Source organism: Tyto alba, unplaced genomic scaffold (genome assembly GCF_018691265.1).
Source record: "Tyto alba isolate M040663 unplaced genomic scaffold, T.alba_DEE_v4.0 Super-Scaffold_9, whole genome shotgun sequence".
Classification (NCBI taxonomy): domain Eukaryota; kingdom Metazoa; phylum Chordata; class Aves; order Strigiformes; family Tytonidae; genus Tyto; species Tyto alba.
In genome coordinates, this window is record NW_024881330.1 from 5,012,546 (window position 1) to 5,036,023 (window position 23,478).

The 23,478-nt window shown below is 38.0% G+C and overlaps 1 protein-coding gene across 22 annotated transcripts in view; it reads left to right on the forward strand.

The window, feature by feature from the left end:
* Positions 1–23,478, forward strand: part of PTK2 (protein tyrosine kinase 2) — a 222,910-nt gene that overhangs the window by 59,880 nt on the left and 139,552 nt on the right. For 10 of the 22 annotated variants that reach the window (XM_042786010.1, XM_042786014.1, XM_042786015.1 and 7 more), the window contains exon 1: positions 3,934–4,434. The exons of 2 other annotated variants lie outside the window; for them this stretch is intronic. In XM_042786010.1, the coding sequence (XP_042641944.1) occupies positions 4,293–4,434 (142 nt within the window). In that variant the 5' untranslated portion in view covers positions 3,934–4,292. Of the gene's footprint in view, positions 1–3,927; positions 4,435–23,478 lie in introns of those variants that run through there. 10 more of the 22 variants (XM_042786005.1, XM_042786007.1, XM_042786008.1 and 7 more) reach the window with 5 other exon arrangements.

Here is a 23,478-nt window from a genome sequence, read left to right on the forward strand (position 1 = left end):
TAAACAGTATCCCATGAAGTGGCTAAGACTACGAATGATCACGTCCAAAATAATGATGATGATGGTGATGTGATTGCTATTCTCTAGGCTGTAGCTCTTCATTTTTGTCTTAACAAGCGAATGGGCTGCTCTCTTCCCTCTGTTGGAAGATCTCTGTTGCTGATATATTCATCTTGTAGCTGAGATGCTGCAGAAGAGGAACTGAAAAACAAATCTTATTTCTGCTGTCAAACAGTGCTTTGATACAGACCTGTCTGATTTCTTCATGAAGTTGCAGAATACTGAGTTTAGTTTGGTTTCTCAGGGCAATGAAACTCAGGGAAATGTTCTCTGTGTGGCTCTGTCCCATTCCCCTTCCCAACAGTGCTCGGACTTGTCAGCCAGTTTGATCAAAATTTGATGAATAGATATTAACTGATGTGAAAATAATTGGTTGAATGGCAGAAAGATCCTAATGATGCCATTCACTGAGGGAGAAACTGTAGTTAACTCTCTGCTGATTAGATATCTGAGACACCCCACAGGAGCTCAGTCTCTAGACATAACCCTAGAGAAAGCCAAGCTTTGCCAGTTCATCTGATAGGCATTTTAGGTCTTTATTTTTGTTTGGATAAGCTTGAGTGGAAAAAATTATACAACCTTTTATGTGCCTCTCAGTTGTACAAAACTGTTGTTTAACCCTTTATTCCACAAAGCTTTGTGATTTTTTTGCAGTTGACTTCACTAGGAGACAGGATCATCCCTGCAGGCAAAATTAAATCAGAAACTAAATGCCTTGATAAAATTCAAAAGCTTCTGACTTCTTCCCCCTCCTCCCCCGGCCCCCCTCCCCTTGCTTTCAAAAAGCTGATGCTGTAATTCAGTAAGTAGTCTTTAAAACCAGGCTGAAATTGAGTAACTAAAGTCATGGTCACAGTAGAAAAGTCTTGACTTGAATCTCCTTGGAGGCAAAATGCTGTTTCTTAGCTGAGGACCTTGGCCTGTCTGTTATTTGGGTGGTTTGACTTTTTTCTGGTTTGAATGTATATTTTAGGAAAATGGCCAGTGCTTCTACGTGTTCTTAGTATAGACTGATCTTTTTTTTTTTTTTTAAATAAATATATTTTAGAACTTCCTTTGATAGCTGTTAGCATCATTGCTTACGTAGTAACTACTATGCAGATACTATCAGTGTATGTCAGCATACTCATACAACAAGAGCGAACGTTCCTGTTCCACAGTCCTAATTTTTGACAGATCTTCCTTACCTCGGTAAATTTTATAATCTGATTGACATGACTTAAAACAGATTATTTTGCATAAATGGTACTCACGCGCCTACTCGATGAGCAGTATTTATGAAATGTTGCAGATACTTGGTATTAAGTATGCTAGAAACCTATTAAACTTTTCCAGGTGTGTGGGTTGTGTTGTTGGTTTGTTTTTTTGTTGGCTGGTGGTTTGTTTCATGTTTGTTTGTTCATTTTTTTCTCCTTTTTTTTTTTTTAACATACGATCTTGTCTTCTGCTCTATCCTTGCCCCCCTCCCCCTGCTCCTCAGTTGAAACTTTGGGGTTTCTGACTTTCTCCAGAACACAAATTTTATGCTTTTAGCTTTTTTTGTGCAGAAGAACTGATCATGTTTTTCAAAAGAAGAGAATGAGCATATGTTTAATATATATTATAAAAGTACAAAAAGTACATCTTATAATACCTCTTACAATAACAAATAGAGATTAAGTAATTTTTCTAAAGATCTTAGCATAAAGGAAGCACTTATTTTGAAAAAAATTATACTCAGTGTAAAATACTGGTTATCTTCTAAAACGGAATAAAAAAAATTCTCATGCTTTGTAGTACTTCACCTTAATTTTGTAGCCTAATAATACAACAAGAAAGTATGGACATGAAGAGAATGATTATAATATTCACATCATCAATAAGGTTAGCTGTAATGAGCGGACAGTATCTCTTGACACTTGGATTGATAATTTGTATTAGTCTCATCTGTTAAAATTAAAAAAGAAAAATGCAAGTCCACACATTCTGTTTATTAAAATTCTCCTTGGTAATGTGCTTACCAGTTGATTTTTAAAAGGATTTGTTTTCATGAATAAAACTTAATTTAGGCCTTACCATTTTTACCTCTTAATTTTTTTTTAGTTAGCTTTCTGCAAAACACTTTCTTTTTGTGGAGGAATCGTAGACTTTTTATATTTTATACCCTAAAGCACAGACCAGACCAACTTAAGGAAAACTACAGAAATATCTGCAGCTTTCTAGTTTGTAATGAAACAAGACTGACTTGCTCAAGGTCATCACAGAAGTTCGTGGCAGAGCTGGGGGTGTAAAGGCATCTTCCTGGGGGTGTAAAAGCATCTTCCTTGCACTGTGAGCTGCAGCTTGAACCAGAAGGGCACCTATCCTGTGCCTGTGCATCTTCTGTAGACACACAGATACAAGAACTTGTGTTTTAAATATTACTATGGCATGTTTTGCTTGATTATTGAGGGTAAATGTAATCAACCTTGTTGCTGAAAGTACTTGGCTGGCTGTGTAGCACTTAGGGGCTTTGAAAACTTTATGGTGGGGGGGAGGAAGGCATCCAGGCATGTCTTCAGTTCCCTTTGGCTTTCTGCAGCCCCAGAAAGAGCTTTGTGCCTGGGCAGTGATGCAGAACATCTGATGGGCCTGGTTGTGGCCTAATCTCTTTCTCTCTCTCTCTTTTTTTTTTTTTTTTTTTTCCCCCAGTGAATATTTTTTTCTCCTTTAGAGACAAAACCAATACTTTAAAAAAAGCAACAACTGTATTTATCAAGAGTCTTGACATACACCACAGTAGTTCTGCACAGCCAGTGTATTGCGAAGGGAAGATGGCAGTATTACAGGTAAAGAATGGTAATTAAAAATATGCTGTAGATAAGTGTGTGCTGCTATAAGTAGGCAGATAGGTTAAGTTGAAGGCTCTTAGCTTTAGCTTAATTCCCTTTTGGTTATAGTCTTGGATAAGCCTTATGCCTTACTGCTGAGGGCTGGGTGTGAGAAAAGATTACCATGGAATATATAAAGAGCTTTAATGATCTCTTTGTGAGTCTTGTTCGTGTTGATTTTAATATATATTTTAGCTAAAGCAGTTGTTTATAATTTTTGTGAAACCTTTTGTTAGGATTAAAATGAGTATTTTCTTTATTCCTGTATACATATGCTGCCTGAATGTGTGTTTATAAACATAGGCTTTTGCAATGTTTATAGTCACATTTTTAAAAGAAAAAAAAAATGTTGTAGGCAGTTTTGATGTTATGTGCTGCAAAGTTAAAAAGAAACAAATGCCATGCAGCACATGGCGTGTGCGTTTGTGGTAACCTTTGTTTTCTGATTAGAAGTGTATAAAGAAGCCCAGGTTTTAGAGAAGGGCAAGAGCTGGTACTGAGTAATCACTGGCCTGGGCTGTGATACTTGCTCTTTATTTAAGGCAAAGGAACAGTACCAGGGTTATTTCATCAATAACCTTGTAGTTGTGAAGTCAGGCAGGTGGTGATTCAGGGTCTGACCCCCATTCTCGCTGAAGTTTATGAAGTTTTTAGGCTGTCCGTTCCCCCCCGCCCCGTACAGCCGTATGCGGCCATCGATCTGAAAATACATAAAAGTGAGGCCGACCTGTGAGTGCTTGGAGGGAAGGTGTGACGCGGTGCGGTTTGCGGAGCGGCGGGCGGGTTTTGTGCCTGAACCAGCAGCGCCAGACCCCGGCCGGGGGAAGCACATCCCCAGACACGACCCGGGTCAGGCTTGATTTGCAGCTCAGCGGCTTTCAGAAGCGGCTGTCAGTTTGGTAAACAGGAGGCCGCCGGGTGAATTGAGCAGACGGGGGAGATTAGCATATTAATGCGGCTCTCGCTTAATCGCCTCCCCTCCCTCCTCCCCGCCTCCCTCCCCAGCGAAGGCAGGAGGACGGGCGCCCACGCTCACTCCGCTGCCTCCTTTCGCCCTCCTCGGTACCTCACCCACCCCCCCCTCCCCGGGAAAGGATGGTCCGGGCTTTCTCTCGCCGAGGCGTGAGAAGATGAAGCCGCGGCGCGGCCTCCCCCCCCCGCCGCCGCCGCCGCCGGAGCGCGCTGCCCCGGCCGCGCTGAGGGGCCGCCGCCTTCCCGCCGCTCCCGCCGCCAGGTGAGGCCGGCGCGGCCCGGGGAGGCTTCGCGGATCTCCCCCTGGCTCGGTCGGTTGACGTTCAAGCGGCTCCCAGCTCCCTCCCTCCCCTTCCCCTCCCTCCCCCCTGCAGGACCACAGGCTGCTGGAGCACTGAATCGGGACATTGTATGCCGGAGCCTGGCTTGAATCTCTGTACGGTCGTGTGTATGTGGTTGCTGGAAGTGGCAGGCCAGCAGGCCCCGAAGCGAGCAGGTGCTATCTATATGGAGAAAAGCGGCTGTAGCCCATTCCCGATATGCTGGGCTAAAGGTACACATAACTTTTTTTTTTTTTTTCCTCCTTCAGTATTTATTTCCCCTCCCCCCCCTTGTTAATTTGATGTTTTGCCACCTGTGGTCCTATAGGGGTTTTTTTCCTATCAAAGGAAAAAGCAAAGAGAGAGAAGAAAATTATTTTATTCTGGTTATGTGCTTGTAATGTGAAGCAGTCCGCAGGATCTTCTTTCACCTGACAGCTGTAATGCTTTTTTTTTTTTTTTTTTTTCTCTTTTCTTTTTGGAATTATTTGAAATGAAAGACTGCTTGAGCTGTTTGTTTTTTAATTCCACTGATGTGAGGATCTGACGGCTTTGTTTTTGATCTATGTGTTTTTGAAACCACTGCAAGTGTAATTCTGCTTTCCCTTACCTTTTGGAAAAAGCAGTTTTTAAGTGGCTGATCGTAGGTAGCAATTACAGTGGAAGGCTTAACATCTTCCTACTTGATGTCTTAGAACTTGCCACCCCTGTTATTCACCCCCGCCCAAAAGAGACAATAACTAGCCACAAAGCATGCATTTATTACAATGAGAGGGTTTAACTTTAAATTGAGGTTTAACAATAATTAGATCGACATGTGAAAGTCATTCACAGGGTTATTTTAACTTGCATCCCAGGACATTTAATATTTACCCTGTTTAATCTAGAAGGTATTTGTGTGTTGGTGTTGTAGGTTGGGAGTGTGTATATGAAGATACAGTACAGGGATTAAGCTTGAAATCCTGTTAGTAGCCAAAGAATCCGATCTTCCTTAGATGGAAAACAACTGTAAAAGGTTGAGTGTTGCTGATTGTAAGCATAACTTTCCTTGTGTTCACTTTCGTTTCAATGTGCTTTCTTTTTTGGAAGAGAAGCTGGCAGTGAAGTATTGCGTCACCATAATCTTGGATCACAGAGGCAGTTACTTCAGAAGTTCTGGGGAAACGTATCTGAGCTAAGGGTTTGATAGGCATAGCTGATGATTAGTTATCTTGGAAAAATAACAGTAGATTTAGTTAGAATTTTTATTGTCTAGTTATTTGGAAGACACACAAAGGAGCATTTAACAGTCTTTGTCTTGCATGCTTTATGCACTTTGCTGAACTGTTCAGTCTAAACTAGTATTTGCCACCCATCGACATATTATAGTAGCACATACAGTAAAATAACTGAAAAAGAAGAAATCACAGAACACCATATCCTGGTAACATTTCATGAAGTGCAGAATCTTATCAGCTCACTGGAGAATAATAGTTAATAAAGCAGTGAGTAACCGTAGCTGTGCTTTGCTTTTACTAAAACTTGTTTACCATGAAGGAGTAATAGCGATGCCTACTCCTGTGTGTCATAAATTGGGTAACAAAAATATTAGATGAAATTGGGATTCATCTCCTTGGACTGTTCTGAGGGTCAGTGTGAAGGTACTTCCCAAAGAGTAATTTTCAAAAGTAGGGAAAAAAAATCTTTTTCAAAGAAAAAGCAAGTTGTTACCATCTGTTGTTAAGGCTGGCTAATACTGGGGATATCAGTTTCCTCCCTCCTGCTCCAGCACCAGATGATGCCTACATCAGGGCTAGCTGCTTCTTGCAGAAAGATGGCTGCATTGGGCTGTGGTAAAAGATATTGATTCCCCCCACCCACTCCAGCAACTAAAATGAATGGAAAAGGATCTTTCCCTCTTCCCCTGATTGCCTGTAGAGTTTTCTCAGAACATAACTTCGGGGAAGATTGTTTATCCAGCCTCCTCTGCCCCAGAATGGAGAACACCGATGTAATCTCTTTTTATTCCTGTTGAGGGGAGAAGGGGGACACCAGGAGTTTCGTAAGAGGACAAAGGCACCAGCATCTTCCAGGCTGCCAATTGTGGTGATTTCTAGAAAAAGGTACACCTCAGCCTCCAAAAAAAGTAGGACAGATGAGAAATAGCTTGTGCTATATTTGTCGTTGAATGGTGGCCATTCCTTAGTTGATGAATACTCTGTATACTGTTCACCAGCTTAACCTTAGGGAAATGAAACGGATCTGGCCTACTTTGATAAGGGCTGTGAGATATCTACAGTCAAAGAAAGGTAATATATTAATGAGAGAAACATTTATTTTGGATAGCTTTATTCTGGTTCTTTCGCTTTTCTGTTAAAGCTTCAAGTTGCAGCAAAATTTGATAAAACTTTTAAACTTATTTTATAATGTCGTAAAGTGTCATCTTGATGTGTATGTTTTATTATCCATAACTTCTTTCTAAATTGTCTGTTCTCTTTTTGATTGTGACAGATTATGCTTTCGGGGTGTTAGGTGTGATCCCATAGTAAATGTTCATGCTTTGAAATGCTTAAGTGAATCTGTGTTCATGTGGAGTGTGCTTTTTTTTTTTTTTAGTGTTCTTAAATCTAAAATCTTCAATCTTCAATCTTCTTAGCGATACTGTGTGTGACCTAATTGCCAGTTCTCTGTGCTGTGTCTGTAGGAGTGCATCAAAGAATAAGATGCTTTCTTTATAAAGTACTCGTAATCTGTGTTGCCAGGTTTTGCCACCTCTTTGCGTTGAAGTCCCATCCAAGTAGCGTCACTGAATTCAGTAATTTAGTCTGGATCTACATACTCCAGATTTGAGAGTATTTTTACTGGTGAACAAAGAGAAAGTGTGTATTTTGTTTACTGGCATATTTCTTCTCAGCAAGCAGGTCTGTATTACTTAATAGTGATAGGAATAAGACATTTTTGGCTGCTCCCCTCAGTTAAGTAATTTGAAACTTAAAACCTCTGGTTTTGTGGAATAAACAGCCTCAAGCTCAGTTACAGTTTTGGAGGATGCTGAAGTGGGTGTCTTGGTCCCTGAGAAGGTAGTACTTGTTTTCCAGCTAAGTACTGAAAATTTGTGCCAGTATCATACAAGGTTGTTTTCTTTCTGACTGATCATTAAAAACTTTTCACTAACATCTCTAATCTTTGGTAAGATTATTAATGGTCTAAGGTATTGTACTATGGTTTTAGATACTGTGGCTAATGACCCTTTTTCCTGAGTTTCGTGTGGCATGCCATTTTAAACTTAAAAAATAACTTGCTGAAAGAAATGTAAATGTAACAGTTAATGATAGCTGGATAGCTCTGCTGTATAGGTGTGAATTAGACACCCCAAGGAGGAGGAAGTTTCTTGAATATCTTTCATGTGAAGAGCTCTGTTTAATAATTGATGAACAATAAATTGATGTGATGTTGTTGGGTATGTCATGTGAGTAGTTAGTGAAGGGTGATCACAGTTCTTGGATTGAACCACTCAGATTATTATGAGAAGGTCTGTGCTATTTGTTTTAAAATAATCAAGCCCAATTCAGTCAAAAACCTTGTATTGATTTAAATAAAATAAAATTTAAGCTAGCTATGTTGTGAAATGTATTTAATCAACTGGGAAGGAGTTTTATCCTCTATTTATTGCAATCTGATAATGTTACAGTCTTTTTTTAAAGTGGTGAGCAATTCCAAGTTAATTTTTTTTTTTTTTTCCTTCCCTGATGACCCATGCTGTTTCAGGAGTTGTGTTGAGGTGGAACCTGCTGGTGAGCTGTTGAGTATAAGCAAGATAGTTGGATGCATAAGAGAAAGCTGGTTTTCCACATCTCCATCTCATAAGTCTCTAATGTTTTACTAACAGAAGAATACTCTGATGATAATTTTTAGTCCAACAGACCCTTAGATTTTTAGATGATAGATAATCACTAAAAGCACACAGTGGTAGAAACGGAGTGAGGAAAGTTGCTGATACCATGAAGGTAGGCAGGTAAACAGTCTTTAAAACAGGATTTCTTGCTTTTTTGGCACAGACACTGTATATATAGTGTAGAAATAGAACAGCTATTGTGTTAGGAAAGAAAAAAAAAAAAAAAGCCCTTCTATTAGCATGAGTGTTCTGATGCATCTTTGCAGTGAGTGTCAGTTGAGGTGACTGGAGGGAAGCACCCACTCTTGCACTTTTTGCAGATCTATACAGGTAGTTTGGGAGTGCTTTGAAGTGCTTTTCCCTTGATTTCTGAGGGCATAACAACTGGGAAATGCTCTAGTCTGTCATTTGGCAGTTTGTTGTTGACTTACTACATTGTCCACATCAGCTGACGTTTGACACATCAGCCATTTCCTACCAAACCATAAATTTGCCTAAACTTTTGTTAAAATTTGATAACTTAGTGTCTTCCTGAGGTGTGAGATTTGCAAACTGTTAGTGTCTCACTTCATGTGTCCTATTTTTTTGTTGAAAATCTTTGTAGAAAAATAGCATTAATTTAATCAAATCACTGATTTTCAAAGGCAGTTTAAAAACAATTCCTGAAATGTCTGTGTATATTTAAAACTGGAAAATAGTCTGGAAAAGATTTTTATTTTTTTTCTTCCCTCTGGTGTAACAACATAGCATGTGGTAGCATTGGTATCCTTCAAAATGTACAGGAAGTATGCAGCTATGAGAGTACTGATGTGTTTCCATTAGGGTGATTTGTTTCTTACTCAGAGACTACTGGAATAGAAGATGGAGCTTGAGATATTTTTACAAAAAAGGAAAGTAATTGTTTTGAGTGCTGGGGGAGCATTTGGTGTTCCCTGTGTAATGGAGATCTATGATCTTATCAGTTGTAGCACCTAGTAATGAAGCAGTGAACCAGTGTGGAATTAAATTCTGAGCTGCCTGGGAAAAACTAAAACTTATGCAAGGAGAATGAAATGTTTTAAATATCCTTTTGAAGATGCATTAGAAAAATGCTGAAGACTGAAGTCTGGAAGTCAGTATTTAAGAGAATAGTGCATTGATTCTTGCTGAAAAGTTAAACAGAAGTTTATGGCCTTAATAGCTTTCTTATTCAGTTTATGTATTTTTTTTTTTTTAATCACCAGTCACGTTGTATGTGTGTGTCTATATATTTATTTTCTATATGGCACATATATATACACACACAGACAAGTGTGTGTGCACATGCACAGACTCACCATCATTTTCCTTACCCAGTTAGCCTGGCAACATTTGCAGCATTTAGAAATTAGCATCCGTAGATATTGAAGATGCTCTCTTACCTGTTGTTGCATTTTTAGTGAATGCAAATCATTGGGCAACTGCTCTTCATGCACAGCTTTTATTAGAAGGATTATTGTAATGAAATAAGTTTTTCTGACTGGTGTTACATTTGTAAGAAATACTTCAGCTTGTCAATCCTTCCGCTTGTTGAAATGTTGCTTAAATGGAATAGTTTCAAATTCATGTCCTGTAAAAATTTCAGTATGTAGTTTCCACTAACAGTCTGAAAAAAACCCTTCACTATCCTTAAATTCACGACCTGATACAGATTTGTTCATGGTGGTCCATTAAAAACTGGAGAGATCTTAAATTAATATACACTACCACCTTACAGTAGGCACGCCTGTGCAAGCTACTGAATTCTATAAACTAGCACAGCAAACAAAAGTCAGACATAAGGAAATGTCTTTTTAAATGTTACATTAAAACAATCTTAAGTACAGCACATGATAAATGTATTTGTTTATAGCAGTTATAAAAATATTGTAGCAGTCGTGAAGATTTCACAGTCTTGCAAAATAAATTGGATCACTGCAATATCTACTATTGAATCCATGTTGAGAATTAACGATGCTAATTTTTTTCTCAGAGGTTGCAAAGGGTGAGGATTACTAAGGTTATGGAGTCAACTGGTGTTTGCCCAGCACTTGCTGTGATGCTTTATTTACTGACATGCAGGAAGAGTATTGGATTTTCCTCCTCTAATATTGAATATAGTTTAGCAGAGATGTTATTAAGAGTATTTCTGGGTGGAATTAAATTCTGCTGAGTCATTACTTTGAAAATAATCTGTAAACAAACAAACTACTTATTTTTTTTTTTCTTTGGTATCTGATAAGCAAGGTTTGTTTGTTTGTCAGAAGAGAGATTGCTTATTACTTTTCCCAAGCAGCATAATTGCTTTCCAATATAGTATTTCTTCTGCCAATGATTTGAGATGCATAAAACGAAGCACTAAGGTTTTAGTTTTTCTTATTTTTATTGGACTCTGCGAATTAAGTGTTGTCCTTTGCTTTATTGAGGAAATTTCTACAGAAAACCATTTTTTTTTCCCATGGCCTAAGTCTCGTCATCTTGACTAAGTACTAGAAGAAAATCAGTGTGTGAGCTTCACTTCTGCCATTACTTTGTGCAACTGCTCACAGCAACTGAAAACGCTTCAGTGAAGAGCTGTAGGTGTCATATCAACAGATGAAGAGCATAATAAAGTGAAGTGTGGCATTTTGAGACTGAAAGCTAAACTTTGCATTCAATTTGACATGCTGTAGAACTAAAAGTCTCTTTGTCAGAGGAAATTGAATAGTCTTAACTTCTTTGCATCTACTGTTTGATGGTTCATCTTAGGTTAGGTGAATGAGCCCCATGGGAAGTGGCAGCTTCCCTCCAGAATTGGAAGAGGTACAGATACAGTCATTTTATACACGTCCAAAACAGTGATAGAAAGCTTTTGCTTCTCAACCTTGTAGAAGATGCAGATTATCTTCACTGTCATGTTCCTTATAGTATGTGACACCCTGGGGTTGCCTGACTAAGGATTAAAGAATGGCAGTGCCTTCTTTTCATTGCATACTTTTGTTCAAATTCCTATAAGAGTTTGGCCTAAGCCAATTGTAGTTAAAATTGCCAGTAAACCCAGACTCTTCTTCATTTAAATGGTGCTACCTCTTGATGAAGCTAGACTAATTACTTCATTGCCAGTATTTGGTCATAGATTCCCACACTGGTTGAGTTTTCTCCTTTAATAAGCATATAAAGTTTATTGTAGCAAAAAACTTTTTCATCACAAGTAGTTGCAAGTTGAGTAATGGTCTGCAGTCCTGTTAAATCTTTATTTCTAAGGAGGAGGATGGGAAGGAACTGGGATGTATTCTTGAAGCTTCTCAGCTGGCTTCTGAATATAAGGGGAATAAGATTTAAGCTCTTCTCATAGGCTTTCTGCTATTACATTGCAACTCAGCAATGATCTGTTGTCCTTGCTGTTATGGGGAGATACTAGTAGGAATCGTATTCCTGAAATCCTAGTGTGTTCAACTCAAAGGGGGTTTTGTCTAGTCTGTGGCATGATGGTGGGTCAAGATAAACTTAAGAATTGCAACAAAGATACTTTAAAGTAGAGCAACCTTTTCAATTTGATCATAACGGTTGATTCCCATACAACAACTTGCATTGCCAGTCGACTTGAACAGCAGCTTTTTGTCCATTCAGGTGTTTGATTGCAACGGTCTCGAATCATACTGGCAGAATTTAAAGACTGAATTAAAGGGTCTCTGATTTATGGTTGCATGTAACTGTACCTGTGAAAATGGGAGCATACGTGTGCTGTAGATATCCATCCCAACCCTTTACCAGAGGGTGAAGGTACTGCTCAGATGGCAGGGAGTGGTGTATCTGTTCTTCACCCAGTGGTGTTGTCAGTGCTGTGCTAATTGATATGCTGCTTTTATCACGTGAGTGGCGAAGAAATCGATGATTTGCACCCTAACCTGCTGAGCTGCTAGGAGCGCAGTGCCCTCTGCCACAGCGGTGGGACAGGCAGATAGCAGTGCTGCCTGTCAGCTCAATCTGTGAACGTTTTATCAGCTAACAGTAGGTTTTAGCAGAAGGTAGGCTTTACTGTGTGTTTCTAAATCTATGCTTTCTGATATTAAGGGATTTTTACTCTAGTTATACTGTGGGGACTTAATGCCTGGGGTTTTCTTATACACAGGTATATAGGAGAATGTCCTTGGACTGTTCCTGTTCTGCCCTTGAAATGAAGGGTTTGCACCTTTGTACTTTTGCTATCGAGTTCCTTCAGCCACATTGCTTTTACTTTACTATTTTATGTACGCACACACACACGCAATTTTATAGAGTATATAACAAAATAGAAACTACATAAATGTATACAAGATATAATCATTGCTTGGGTAGGAAAATGTCCATTACTTGTTCTTTCTTCCAAAGGCATTTTGGGACTTCTGTGGGTTCTGGTTTGATCTGATACTGAACAAACTTGTTGCTGGTTTTGGATGCAATTACCTAGTTTTACTGAAACAAGCTGTGTGACCTGCATTGGCTAGTAGTGTTGGGCATGATGCTTGAAGTACCAAGTTTGCACATCTAAACATAATTTTAAATATCTTTTACAAATCTGAAGGTAAGAATTCATTTCGACTGTTGCTCTCATCTGTCACATCTCACTTCTTTTCAGAACTCTGGATGTGATATATTTGTACAGTTTAAGTATACTGTACTTCAGTGATGAAAAACAAGGTATTACAGTCGGAACAGCAGCACTTTGTGGCTGTGGCTACCTAATAATTTCTGTGATAACCCCCCCTTCAGGTCATTTCGTGACCTTGGAATTTTCAAAGTTCTTATTGTTTGTGCTGAAATTAATCTTTGGAATCTCTCTGCACCAAAATGGCTCATTGCCTAAATTTGGAAGGGAAAGTAGTTAATGCTGTTTCTGTGTCCAGTCTGTTCTGCAAGGGAGCAGTGACTGTTGGGGGTATGAGTGCAGATGAGCTGATAATAAAATGAGAATAATTTGAATTCGGAAACAGGCACACCTTGATTATGTTCCTGTACGTCACCGTAGCCACTAGTTAAGGCATTTAGCAAATGTGACCTTTTTGTGTAATTCCCATTTTATACTGTAGGAAAAGCAGGGCAAGTTGCTTGGTTTGGCCAGTGGTGGGACTAAATGGCACAGTGTCTTGCTGGAAGCGGGTGGGCCAGGCTGTGTATGGAGCAGCAGTGCTGCTGTTCCTCTGAGCAGTGTTATTATTAGGCCTTTTCTAGCAAAAAAATGTTACAAGTTTTGTGTTTCCTGGTTAGATGTTAAGTAGAAAACAGTTTTAGTTGCTAAATGTTGACTGGAAAGTAGCAATAGGTTTGTGAAAGTTGATACCATAGTGCAAACAATGATGAAACTAGCTGTAAGTGTCTGCTCAGTACTTCTGGCAGGGTATTAGTTCAACAATTTAAGGAACCTGTTATGCTTTTCTTTAAAGAGTGAGGAAAGAGAAAGAAGTATAGTTGAATGCTTCAGTAATTCTGTATCACTGGATACCAGAATCATGTAAGTGATGAATGTCATATACTGGCACAAGCCAGTGAAGATTGCAGGCTGTACCTCCTCAAGACATGCATATTCTTAACCTGATGTGTGATACCCAGCTCACTTCTGTTTAGAGAAAATACTGAGGCAGAGCATTGCTTTTCTGAAACATTCATGGTTTAGCAATTAAAGACGAAGCAAAAATAACAAGTGTGCGTTGATCACCAGTCCATTGTGAAGTTCTTTAAAATCTGATGGCTGCTTATTTTGTTAATAGAAATAAATTTGAGGACTTCTTACACAGAAAGTTTGCAGTAATTCAAATATGCAATTTATTTTATTAAAACTAATGTTTATCCAGCATAGAAGAGCAATGGCAGACACACATTTCTGTTTAATCTAGCTTTATTTCCACTTCGGTTTTTTTTATGTTAAAATCACAGTTCAGTCAAAATAAAATAAACCGGGATGGGCTTAAGAGTCTCAGGAACAAGTAAAATTCATCAAACATGGGGAGAAACCCTCATATTGGAAGCTACATATTTGAAACTGGTTATAAGATGGGATCGTACTTGAGTACATATTTATGAATGCAGAAGATACCATTCAGAAGTTTCCAAAATATTAACTTAAGGATGTGTATATTCAGTATCTCGAGTTTCTGCGCACACCTGCATAGCCATGATCGCTTGCGCATCTTCAGGAGGATGAGAAATTAAGCCAACTTTGAAAGTTGCACTCATGTCTCTTCTATCTTTCTTCAGTATGACATTAGGCAGTACAGAGAAGTTTAGTATGAGCACACTGTACTTGGAGACATAAAAACAAGAGGGCAGACTGGAGGTAGAAAACCAAACCTCAACTTGAAATGGTTTTACTTTTCTGTTAAGTGTGCTTCCTCGTAGTGTGGGTGGATCTCCACAAGCTGCTGGTACGTTATGATGATTTATTTGAATGCTTTCAGTCACTGATCCATTAAGCCAGTCAGTATTTTCCTGCTCAGTGATAGGAACATAAAGAAGTTGAATAAACTTGAATTCTTTTGATTAATGCTACATTTGGGGAAGTGGGAGCCATTCCCTTTCACTAGTGGGGATGATACCTGGACTGAGGATGTGACAATTACAATGAATTTTAGGTTTGTTTCAGTCTCTGTGCTATATGTGATGCTTCAGTCCTGAAATAATCATACAAACCAGGAGTCCATCTATAACTTTTTAAACTTATTATCATAACATTATTGGAGGGAATATTTTCACTTCTTTTTATTAGGCTTTCCTCACTCTTTATATTCCATCTACACTCAGATTTGCTCCACTTCTGTTGGAAATGGAAGTAAAAATCCTTTTTGTTCCTTTCCCTCAATGTGAAGAATATTTCTTAGGGCAGGCAGTAGATAGGACGTAAGGTTCTGTTCTTGCAAGGACAGTCAACCTACTGCAGTGCAATAAAGTGGCTCATAAAATCTGTCCTTTGTGACTGACTGTGCAATTTTTTATAAATTTAGAGGGCTGGGTCTTTTCAGGTGTTGAATGCTTCCTCCTTCCTTATCCATGTGCATGTACATACTCTAGTGCTTATCACCTGAACATAAATATACTTGTATGCTCAAATCTGCTGTTCTCCTGGAGATCCATACATATGATTATTGCTTTGCAGAATTAAAGCTATATTGAAGAAAGGTGGATTGTGAATACTTTAGGTTGTTTATTTCTTAATTATGGCATATGTTTTCTTTGACATAGGCGGTACCGTGTAATTTGGCACTGAATTTTTAGATGGACTATTGTTTCTGGCTCTGATTACTACTTCTTTGTGTTCTTTCCCTTTTCCTCTCACTCCTTTCAGGCCACAGAGATGTTTATTTTATTACTGTGAACTGTTTTGTTTTGCATGTAAGAGTAGATAATATAAATGTTATAACAACTTGATTTATAAGTTCAGAACTTTCTGTCAAAACAAAATGTTCTTAGGAATATTCCCAAAGTAATTTGCTATATCTCTCTTTAATCTTGATTTCATTGCATTAAAACAAACAAACAAGAAGTTTAAGCCTCTCCTGCAAGATGTCCAGGAAGAATCGACGAAACTCTATCCAAAAGAGTTTTCGTGTAAATACCTTGTATGGGTATATATGTTTTGGTAAATGCCTTATAAAGCAAATTAAAACATCAAAGTAAATCTGTAGGATTAATATGGAATACTCCCTGTGCAGCAACATATTCTCTTTTTTTTTAAATTAAACTCTGAAAGAATAAATCCAGGTTTAAAATTATGTTTTACAGCTGGAAAATGAGCAACAAAATATTTGGTCTTTTTCATTCTGTACATTTATCCAAATTATAAAACAGTTCTTCACTTTTTTTTTTTTTAATATCAAGTATTTTGCAGGTGACTGAAGATGAAACAATTGAAGGAAGACACACCAGTGAAATAGTTTTGTTTTGTTTTTTTAAAGTTTTTTTAAATTGTCTCCTTTTAAATACTGTTAAAATGACTGTGCAAGGGAAAATGGATAAGAGATGTTTAAAACAAATAACCTAGTGCGTTATTAATATGAAGAGAAACTGAAACCAGTTTTTGTTTAGTTTTGTTATAATTGTCTTCATCTTTGAAATCTTTGAGCAGCAAGTTTTGAAATTAAAAAAATGAAGAGTCTTCAGTTGTCTCCTTTTAAAAAAAAAAAAAAACAAAAAACAATTTCAGGTTGGGGTTGAGGAAAGTTTTTCAGTTTGAGTTGGCCATAGAAACCTCAGCTTCAGTGAAGAAATCTTAAAAGAAATGCAGCTTTCCGACCTTCAGCAAGTACATGGTGGGGGGTGGTTAAAATAAGTGAGTAAATAAGGGAAGGCTGGGCTGCCACTTTTGCAGAAAAACCTGAAGGCTTGGTTTTTTTGTTGTGTGTGTTTTTTTTTTTTTTTTTTTTTTTTTTTGTGGTGGTGGTTTTTTGGGTGTGTGTTTTTTTTTTTTTTTCTTTGCCAACACTTTTCATGTGTATCTCACTTTTGCTATGAAGTGTAGCAGTAAAGCTGTGCAGCAGAAATTCTTGCTGTGAAAAATAAGAGTGGAACAGGGACGTTTTGAGTCCATTTATTAGCTGACATTTTAAATGAGGAATTAGTCTTGAATATTCATGAATCAGATTTTGCTCTTCTTAAAACTTTATAAATACATAGTCTTGCTGTAAGTGAAAGATGATGGCTTGGAGAGTGTTTCTTTAGCGGGTTTGTCTTTTCTTTACCTGAAGGGGTAGGGTAAACCACAAAGTCTCATCAAGTATGCTGCTCTTTGCTCTTCTTTATATTAGCAAAATATTCTGTTCACTCTTCAAAGTGGGAAAACTAATTTCCTTCCGGAGTGTGAAAATAATCAGCTTATTTCTTTGAAGCAAATCTTAATAACTCTTAATGTCTTAAATTTTACATTTGTGTGGAAGGAATGTTGACACTACATCTACCAAGCCCCAGCAGCAGAGCAGCGTGGATGGTGTCCCACAGGGCTGCCTGGGATGTAATGTCCTAGTTCCACGTTCTCTAGGTGGAATAAAAATGTTCTTGAAGCTTGACAGGATCTGCTTTTGGCTCTTTGCTTTTCCGATCTTCTCTTTCGGTGTCCATCATTCTTTTGAGGAGGGTTGTCTGTGACAGAAGAATATAGCTGCGTTTTAAATGAGTTTTTCCCCTTTGTCTGCCCGTCATCTATGAAACTTGCTTCACTTGCTCAGTGAAATATTCTGCAGCTGATTAAAATGTAATAGAATCATGTTTCAGACAGATGCTGAGCATCTTTAAAAACCATACTTTGACATTTACAAAATACTGGGAAATAATTAGATGTTAGGTGTGCTTAAGCTGCCATTGACTGTGCCAGGCATATTTTACATTAACCTTTTACTTTTACACTTCATTGTAGTTACTTGTTCTGTCCTGTTCAAATGGTCTCTGGCCAAAAAGCTTCTTTTAACAGGTAATACGGTGCTTCTACCAGCTCTTTAAATTCTGATCCCTGGCTGAAGATCTGTAGATGGTGCCATGATAACTATCAGATGTTTTGTTGATTTTGGTGCAAATTACAGGTGGTCATCTGGGGCTGCCTTGAATCAGATACAAACAAGTCTTACTTGTCCATCCTGTTGCTCAGGAATTTCAACTTCTGCCTGTGTCCAAATTATTGGAATTAAGAATTTCAATGGTAAGGATGTATCAAATGATAAAACCTGCTCTAGTATAATAACTGCTGTCTAATTTCTTAGTAAACACTCTGCTCCTAAACAAAGGAAAGTTGTCATTTTTTTGAGTAAACTAGATAATTAGACTATTGTTAATTTTTTTTTTCCCTTTCCTATTGGGCCTTCAGGGCCTTCAGCTCATACACTAATCTGAAACCGCAATCAGGAGATGCCTCAAATTTTAATAGTAAAATTTCTCGAGATAGAGTTCTGATACTCTTTTGCAGACGTGTTCAGTATTTTGCAAATATACTTTCTATACTTCATTGTTCTTCATTCACTTACATTTGATGATACTATCAAAGTGCATGCCGCAAAACATAGCACCAGATTGATTTATTTCTTTTAGTCTTTAAGAAGATACATATCAGAAGAACACCAGATACTAGAGCAGCTGTAATTTTCCAGTTTACAAACACTTCACACTGAGAAATCACTACAAGATAAACTTACGGTGTTGTTCCACTGTTGGGAAATACAAGAATAGTCTTAAATTAATGATAAACAATTAGTGTATGTCTGAGACCTTACATTTAGGCTATTATATGCAATATTTTTAAGTCCGTTATAGAAACAAAACTTTTAAGTTCAGCAAAGCCATTACTGCAAAACCTTTATTTTTCATGATTAAGATGAAACAACTCTGCAGGTTCTGTTCTTTTTTTTTTAATTTATTATGCAGGGTAGGGAGAAGAGGTGATATAGGTCTGTTGATGACCTAAAGAATGGCTCATCTTTATTAAGGAGGTGTACATAGGAGCTTTGTAGATCAGTAAGGTCCTCTGTGGTGGGGTAGGTGAGACACTGGAAGGTGAGTGTTATTTTAACCAGGAAGCTGGACATATTTTTGAACCTGTTGCTGAACATCGTAAAAGTTCGGTCACTCTGCCTTGAGTGTGTTACTTGTTTTTCTTAGCAGCTGCTCCGTTTTCTGTATTCATGTTTGTTGCTTCTTTTGTCCACTGTGACACATACTGGATATTTCTCTATGTCATTTCAGTACATTACTGCTAGAGATTCCTGGTTTCTTTTTCAAATCTGCCCGTTTAGTTGATCAAGCTTATTTGGATACCAACTAATAGTTGATAAGTGCCTTTAAAGGAAAAGGAAAAAAAATAAGATTCAAGTTGAAAAGGACGCTTCAATTTTTAATATTGGTATTTTAACAGAATTATTTTTGCCTTCTTTAATTATTACAGTGGAAGAGTTCCTCTCCTACTAGTGCTCTGCCTTCCCTCATTCTCTCATTCTCCCTTCTTGCCCAGGAATTGAAAATCAGTAAGTGCTATTTTATATTTTAGCATCAGAAGCTCAGAGTTGTCAGATTTGGACTGCAAATGATTCATGCAGCTGTACTTTTTCAACAGTTTCACCAAAACACAGCTCTAATTTCTCATCCTTTTGTGAGTGCAGAGTAAGATGGTTTCTATCCATCTCTCACTGATGGTGGTTTGTGTTTGTGTTTTGGGTTTGTTTTTTTTTTTCTCTCCCTCCCCCTCTCCTTTCCCAAGGTGTAGTCCAAGATCAGTGAGCCAACATACCAGCTTGCAGCTGCCAAAAATGGGAAGTGCCTTCCTTCTCCCTAATGCTTCCTGTGTGCTTTTGCTGTTTATGTTGGAGCTTTTCTGAGCCACTTCACCTCATTTAAATGGACCTCTGCAGAAAAACCTCAAACAAAACAAAAGCACAACACCCCCCCAACACACACACACACACACACACACCCCAAATCCACAAAAAAAGAAGCCTAGACTGATTTCTTCTGTCTTAATAAGTAAAAGTAGCTTTTACTTATTAAGTAAGTATATGTAGCAGAACCTATATAAGAAGCAGCAGGAGGCCTCAGAAGGGAAGCAAGGGATGCAGAGTTAGGAAGAATGGATGAGGAAACGCTTGGCAGGGAGGAAAGAGGTAGCAAGTTCCACAGCTTTAGCAGCAGCAAGGACAAATTGTTTATATTAATTTTCCTATTAATTAATTGGTTCAGCAGCCTGTGGTGACAACTTACTTGCCTTTGAAATATTAACTCAAACCTCTATACAAATATATTCTTCAGAAATAATCATGTATCAATTTTGTAGCTTCTCACGGAGGCAGACCTGAGAAACCAGAGTTAAATTCCTTTTATGATATGTGAACATTAAGCTATACATGAGAACTTGAACTGTGTGCAAGAAAATATTTGACATTTAAAAAAAAAAAAAAAACCTCTGAAAATACTGCATGAGTGATGGGCCATGTTTAATTTTCTCTTTTTTTTTTTTTTTAAATGTACTTACATGAACCCGTATAAGGATCAGAATATACGGTGTATGGTTTTCTGATGCATTCATAGATGTGGGGTTTTTTCTATGATTGTTTAATTTTCTGACTTGTTCCATGCAAGAAAATTGTCAAAATGCTGTTTGACTTTTTTGTTTTCTGACTTGATGCCAGTGTTTTCAAAGCCTGGATATCATCATCCTGACCTGATAAATGTAGTCAATAAAACACAAGGCATGAGAAAGCTCGTAGAGCTGGTGTATTTGTATTTTCATCTGAACTTTCTGGAAATACTGAGGGTCATATTTCAGCTTCAACAGCAGAAGCAAAAAGTTAAGCTTTTATGGACATTCTTAATGTAAAAAAAAATATATATATCACATCAGTGGTCCACTCTCTTTGACAGCATATCTCCCATGTGTGACTCTTTCAGGAGACCACATGATTGAGGCTGTTGTCTGCAGTCCATCTTCCTTGTGTTTCCTCAGCCTCCACTTCATTAGATACTTGTAGAGAACCTTTTAATATCCATTTATGCACCCGTTGTCCATACGTTTCTGAATTTGCTGCCACCACCTGCCTCCACGGTCTGCTGTCCACTACATCCATAGTTTAGGGTTCAGTTTATACATCAACATGAACTTTGTAAATATTGATCAAGCTCTCGGCTGAAGTCCCAGCTTTTTTAGGTTCCTCTCACATGGTTGCTGCTCTGTCCCTTAATCATTTTAGTTGCACTTCTCTGGACTTTCGGGACCGTACTCAAGATGTGGTAGAAAATCCATTGACTCATGTACTCTGCTGCACCTTGGGGTTCTCTGCTGGCAGGGATTGTATGATGCTGAAGATACTAGACGCCCCCCTCTTACCTTATAAGCACAGACAGAACCTCTTCTAAGTTACAAAGATCCCAAAGACCCAGTTTCAGGCTAAAACTAACAATGCGATGAAATACTGTATCCTTTGGTTGGAATGCTTAGTATTTTATCCCCTTGTGTCATTTTTCCTAAAGCTAGCTACTGTACCAGTTCACATGGGGTGTGAGAGACAGTAGGTGCCTCCAATCTGTGAGATACTGCTTCATGGAAAAAATTATCAGTGGTGTGGAGGGTGTGTTACCACAACTGAACAGTATTCTGCTTTTATAAAGAAATGTATGTGTTTTCAAATATATTAAAGTACATGCACTCCTTGTTTAAAGAGATTGTTTTTATATTTTTCTCTCTAGCTAATAGGAAGTAGTTATTTTCAAAGAAGTTTAAACATACTAAGATCACAGATTGCAAGTACCTAAAAGCTCTTTAATTCTTGGAGCTCATGTGCAAAAGTGTTCTAATTAGCAGATCCTCTTGTAAAAGAGATTGTATTTTCAAGCCAGGTAAAACTCAGGCTTTAAAAATATTGCACATGTTTAGGTAGCCCCCCCAAACTAATATTTCTGTTTGTTCTAGTAGGGATTGAAGTAAGATTGGATTGATAGCTTTGTGTGTATTGTTGGCTTACGGAAGTGCCTTGTTTGTGTAACACTACCTTAATTTATTACCACCTGCTGTTTCTGCAAATGGTCAGTGCTGTACACAAATTGCGTATTTCATCACTATGATGTGGTGGAGAATTGATTAATTGCTTCCACACAAATAATTGAATAGAATAAATCATGCACTATGAAGTAACAGTTTCATCTTTGAGTCTTCTTAATGCAGTGATCAGATATAGAAAGATGCAATAAATTAATGTGGAAGTAGTGGAACCTGCTTACTTGATTTCTTCAGGTTTGCCCTAGTTTCTTGACAATGCAGATGTTACATCAGTCATCCCCTGTGTCCTTTGATACCCTCCAGTGATGAGGGACAGCACACACTGGTAGTTTTGAACCTAAGTGAGTGCTGATAGATCTGTTGTCGTGTCTGTGCTCATTAGCTAGCTGATGGGCTGTCAAAGAATGTGCAAAGACTGAATTTCACTACTGATTTTTTTTCAAAATGTGCAGCAACTGAATTACCTGATATTTCTGACCCCATTCCAAGTTGAAAGAACACAGTTGCTTTAATCAAAGTGGCTGAAGCTCATCCTGTCAAAGGCTGTGTTGTATTTATTGCCCGTGCACTGCAAAGCATGGTCTAGTTTTGACCCAGGATGATTCCTATCATGGGAGGGCAGAGAGGAGAGGAAAACAGCACCACATTTACTGTGACCAAGTATTCCTGAGATATTCTTGAGTAATTTCTTCCACACTTTGAAGGGATAAAAATGATGAAGCTTAATAGTAACAAAGCTTGTCTTGGTGTAGGGAATTGAACCCAACTCTTCCAAGTTCCAGTTAATTTTTCTACCATAGACCGATTTCTTACCCTTTCAAGTATTAAGTTTCTCTTTCAGAGAACTATTTTGAAGGAAGCCCTAAAATAAACTTATTTCAACTGGTTAATACCTAGTTTAAGAATTTTTTTTTTTCTTTTTCCCTTGTTGAAAAACTTAAGGAAATAATGATTCAGTTGGAAATAGAATGGTCTAACTGCAGCTGTTTTTTTTAAACTTAGAAGTCTTAACCTTTTCAGTGGCTTGTATCTCATACAAAGATGAATTTTTGGCTGATACAACATATATATTGGAGATGGTTATACAAAGAAAACCTAAAATAGTTTTTCTAAAATTGGTTGTTTGGTAAGTGGTTTTCTGTCTCTATTTACTGCACATTGAGGAAACTCCATTCTGAACCCACTTTATATCCTAATCAAGTTAACCTAAATGACAGCTTTCTCTTAAAACTATGATTTCTTTATTTCTCAGTACAATGCAAATGTTGAACCTCATGACCTCTAGTGTATTAATCATGCTTCTTTAATTAATCTAAACGCAAGGAAGATTCAGTAGACCTGTGTTACTAGATTGGAAATAAAAGACTGAAAAATGCCTTCAGTGGGGACCAAGGTTGTTTTCTGGGACGACACTGGTTTTCAGAGCTTTTCAGTGTGGATGGTTCTATCCAGAGACTTAATGGAGCATTCACTGGAAAACCCCACAAGAATCAGTAGCATAAATTTCATAGATATTAAAAAGAAAAAAGGCAGTGAATGCCTCTCTTTTATGGAGTTACCAAAGCAGCTTCATACAGATAATAAACTTGAAGAAACTTTAGTTTGTAGCCAAATCCATACAGCCAAAACCAACGAGGCAACGGGGGCCACCAAAGCCAAGCTCCGATAACATTTAACAAACTGTAGGTTTGATGTACTAGTTGGGGAAGTTATTACTACATGATAACGCAGAAGGACAACAACACATAAAGAGTGATGGCTTCAAAGTGTGTGCACACTCACTGGAGGTGAAACCTCTCACTCAGGTACCCAGAAGAAGTCTTCACTCACGAAGGTGGATGTGAGGGCACTTAATCCCGGGAAGTTTCCTTGGGTGGCGTCCTAGTCCCAAGGCAAGGGCTTCTGCTCACAGACCTGCTGCTCTCAGAG